This window comes from Gasterosteus aculeatus, chromosome 9, assembly GCF_964276395.1.
Source record: "Gasterosteus aculeatus chromosome 9, fGasAcu3.hap1.1, whole genome shotgun sequence".
In the NCBI taxonomy this organism is placed as follows: domain Eukaryota; kingdom Metazoa; phylum Chordata; class Actinopteri; order Perciformes; family Gasterosteidae; genus Gasterosteus; species Gasterosteus aculeatus.
This window is the reverse complement of record NC_135696.1, coordinates 2,540,468-2,544,895: the sequence shown is the minus strand read 5'-3', so window position 1 is coordinate 2,544,895 and position 4,428 is coordinate 2,540,468. Positions and strand designations below refer to the sequence as shown.

The following is a 4,428-nucleotide window of genomic DNA, read 5'->3' as shown; positions in this document are numbered from 1 at the left end:
TGGAATGGGCCTCTGCCAGCCGCTGTGCAGGGGGAAGCACCCGGGGCGCTCTCAATTGAATGGAGGCAAACAAAGTTGCCTTTCGCAACTCTTTTCATTATCAAACGTGGTTCTTAGATGGATGTCGTAGAGTTGTGTGTGTGTGTGTGTGTGGAGGCAGCTCGTATTACACTGAAACAGATCGCTAAATGAAAACTAAACACATTTGATTTGTAGTCAACGACACTGTTTGAATATTGCATCCCTGTGCTTTTTCTTCTTATCTTCCTTTATAAATCTATAGCCTACATATCACATGTAAAACGGCCTTCCACATATTTGCTGAGCAGACACAGTATCACTCCACCGTCCGTGTGTGTGTGTGTGCGCTGAACAAAACCATCTCCACAGGGAACTACAGCCATCACAGCCTCAGCACCAGTGATTCACCGTTAGCCTCCACTAGTGGAGTGACAGAAAAAGTTGCAGCTTTATCAATGTCCTACCTGGTCTCGACACCATGAGTAACATCTGGAATAAACCGTATGCATTATGAATTCTGTATGTTTGGGTTTACATCAATGTCTGTTGATGTAACAGCCGTCCAATAAGAACACAGGACGGAGCGTTTTGGCTTCTGTCTCTCACGTCAACGTGGATCACCAGCGTTTGATTTCTGCTCAGATTTCCCCTCAACACCCCGATGTGAAGTAAGCGTTATCTTTTTCCGCCCTCACACGCCTTCATAAGTGAAAGTAGTTTGGGAGAGTGCGTGAGTGGCATTAAGAAGCTGGCAGCTCAGGGCTAAACGCCATTAGTCAGGTATGTGTCAGTGCGGCGAGGAGTTGATACAAACCTTCATGCTTCGGGGCACCGAGGGAGAATAAATATACTTGGGACATCTGCAAATGAATAACATCATTCAGCATCACTTGAATTCAAAACAAAATAGATAATATAATAGTTATAATTCTAAATGGAGGCTGTTGTGATAACTGCTGTTGAACGGTACTAAAATAAATTACTGTGGCAACAACATCATTTTGAATGAAGACCATATTCCTAATGTGTATTATCAACAAATCAATGGAAACATATATCAGTATTCCACTGAAGACTTGAAGCTGCTACGCTCATTATTCAGAGCACTTCTGCCTCTGCAAGGCTCTGAACATGAAGACAGCGGAGAATGAGAGCAGGGCAGCTGTGAGCGAACCAGTGGGAGATGCTCACGTGCACTAACATGCAATGAGATGCACTAAAAGGCATGCTCACATGCACTAAAATGCCCTAACATGTGCGAAAAGGCCCGCAGGAGGTTGGCTATATGTATTATATGACAGGTTATGGTGCAATAATGATACAATAGAAATATTGAAACTCAATCCATGGAGAAACATACACAGCTGGTATTCAGACACTGATCCTTCAAATAATTAACCATTAGTTATTGAGCTTATGTACAGTGAATGTACAGACACCCAGTTCATAATACTGCAAATGAATAAATATTATAATGCTTTCATTATTGGGTCATGGGCTCCTCGTTCTTTTACCACCTTCAACGTTAGATAGTGTCCAAAAATATATTTATTCATTAGAAGCTTTGTGAATGCCAATTTGACAAACAATTTCTGTACAATTTCAACAAAGATTTCAAAATGTTTTCAATAGATGATCGAACCGGCTGAATCATAAACATTTGACAAATGTTTTCTGGATTCCCAGTTTTAAAAAATGCTAAAAATTGTTGTCAAAGTCATTTTTTATTTGCTATTGTTATGTAATACCAGACCCCTACTGGTGCTCAAGCACCTGCCCTTTTGCCCTGGATAAGAAAAGCGCCCCTTCTGCTGGAGCACAATTGTTTCTTCATTCATCAATATTTAAGAATAACAATTACTCTCTCTGTCATCAATTCCCCCCCAAATGTGTTTTGATGTTCGACGGGGCATTTATTTAAGTTCTTGTGAAATTTTTTCCTGTGCAGATGTGAGGGTTTCGAGAGAGGATGTTGCATATGTACAGACTATAAACCACTCGCAGGAAAATGTGTTATTTGCCATTTTGGGCTATACAGAATAAAATACCAAGAAAAGAGAGACTCCAAAAGAAGAAGGACAGGGTAAATATCCTACTGTGTTTTTTATTTTGTTATCAGTATTTTTAATTTCATGAATAATTTTGACGATGGGTGCCCTTTTCTTTTTGATTTGAGAACCTGCACAACAAAATGTCTGTGCGCGTGCCAGATACGTGTATACAAGCATGTGTATAATCGAAAATACAGGCTTAAATAATATAAACTCTGTTGGACCTTACTTTGTCGCTTTTTATTCATACATTTTTATTTAATTATCTAAAAATGTCCGACTTCACAGAGAAGTACATCAATACATCTTGTTGAAAAAAAACAAAACGTGTGCCAATTTTGATAAAACCCTAACCGGAAGTGCCCCTCTTCCGTTGTACTTCCGGGTGGACTGTCATGGCGGCGCCCTGCTGTAGCTGAAGCCCACAGACTCAGGCGAGACAAACAGCCCGTCTGGAAGACTAACCCTCCGCCATGAAGTTGAAAACCCTGATGACGTGGAACCTCCGGGTGTCCGCGGTCTACGCCGTCGGTATCTGGACCATGCTCGGGTCCTACTCGTACTACAGGTACATGCGACCCAAGGACGACACGCCAGGTGAGTGACAGCGAACTATGGGCGTGACGTACACCCCGTAACCCACGTGACCGTATCACTGTAAGACAGCATGTTAAGAACAGATATCTTCATGAACACGCATGAAAGTTGACCTTTGCATACGATAAGCATCAGGATGCTGTTGTAAAGACCCATTCATTTATTTAAGAATATGATCATGTACTTTACTGTTAGTTATGCTTTATTCTTTCACTCTTAAAATCTTTCAAACCATTTCGTTTGTAAAGGAGATACAAAAAGAACATTTATTCAAAAATCAGAGACATCCGTGTAATCTAATTTAAGAGGGATGTAATGTAATGTAAAGAGGAAAGCAAAGTGGACATTGTAAAGGGCTTTTATTTTGAAAATCCACTTCAGAACGTGTTGTAATATCTACTATATAGAGATTTGTCTTATTTATTGATTTAAACTGCTTCGATAAATATATTTCTCACTTTATTTATCTTTATTTCAATTTGTATTTATTGTTTAATACACCTGAGAAAGTGTTCACAATAAATAAATGTCACATTTGAACCCCTTTTAAATTGATTTACACATGGCTGCCTCTCCCAGTGGTCACGCTGCACGTCATTCACTCAACGGCGTCCACACGGACTCTTAACTGCTCTCCCTCTGCCTCCTTGAAGAGGTCCTTCAACAGCCACGGGATCCGAACGAGCACGTGCACGAGACGGCCCACTCCAAAACGGTCATCATCTACAAGAAAGACTTTGTCCCGTACACCACGAGGATCTACAACTTCCTCCGACCCGTCAGCGGCGAACCCGGGAGCGGCGACGGGGACAAGTGACCACGTCTACACCACTTTTTTATTATCAACTATGAACGGATGCTTTCGTGTGAGGAGATCCTCTTTATTTATAGAATTCAATTCTATGACTGAGGTAACGTGTAAATAAACAGAGTCTCCTCGTCTTGTGAGATGCTGTTATAAATGCTATGTGCTGCTAAAGACATGAGCAATGTTTGTGGGGTTAACTCTGAGTCAGGGCGGATTCATCCATCTCTGGGAAATACACAAAGAGCACCATTGTGTTTGCAGGCCACGTACCCATTGATGAAACAACGCGCTGAACCCCACCGTCATGTTGTTAAACTCACACTTGGGTTGTTGTATCAACTCTCACTGTTTGTTATTACATTGACGTAGTATTTCAAGTCAGATGCTTTACTGAAGTGAGGGATGAAATACCACTCTGTAAAGAATAACTCCATTATAAGTGAAGGGCCTTCAAAACTTTTACAAAAGTATAATAAGCTTAGTCAAGTATTTCCCCTGAACCCTAAAGCCAGTGAGCCCCATACACTCTGAACCCAGAGGGACTGAGCTGGACTAAAGGGCAATTGTAAACGTATGATGTACAATTGAAGAAATTTTTAAAACACCTACTTGCAGGCTTATGCCATTTGAATTTCAAATATTGTTTTTACAGTTCATCATCCAAACTGACAATTAAATATTTGAGTAATAAATGAGTAAATATCTGATTTCTTGAGGGGATTTTTGTTCCATCTATAATCCTTAATTGTTCAATGTAAATTAAATATGACAGGTTCAGATTCTGATAAACTCCATTCATTGATGATGCAAGAATGCGTCCGTCGGGGGGGGGGGGGGGGGGGCACACAAGTTGACTGACAGGGTGAATTGCAGAGGTCTTGAAAAAGATTGGTCGAAACTGACTCTTTGCATAAACCTGCATGCCATGTAATCTTCAAAATAATCAAAAAA

At 40.7% G+C, this 4,428-nt stretch overlaps 1 protein-coding gene across 1 annotated transcript; it reads left to right on the top strand.

The window, feature by feature from the left end:
* Positions 1–2,438: 2,438 nt before the first annotated feature.
* LOC120825032 (small integral membrane protein 26) lies at positions 2,439–4,169 on the top strand. Its single transcript, XM_040186319.2, has 2 exons — positions 2,439–2,669; positions 3,323–4,169. Exons 1-2 carry the CDS (start codon positions 2,546–2,548, stop codon positions 3,484–3,486), a joined length of 288 nt encoding a protein of 95 aa, XP_040042253.1. The 5' UTR covers positions 2,439–2,545; the 3' UTR covers positions 3,487–4,169.
* Positions 4,170–4,428: the final 259 nt, after the last annotated feature.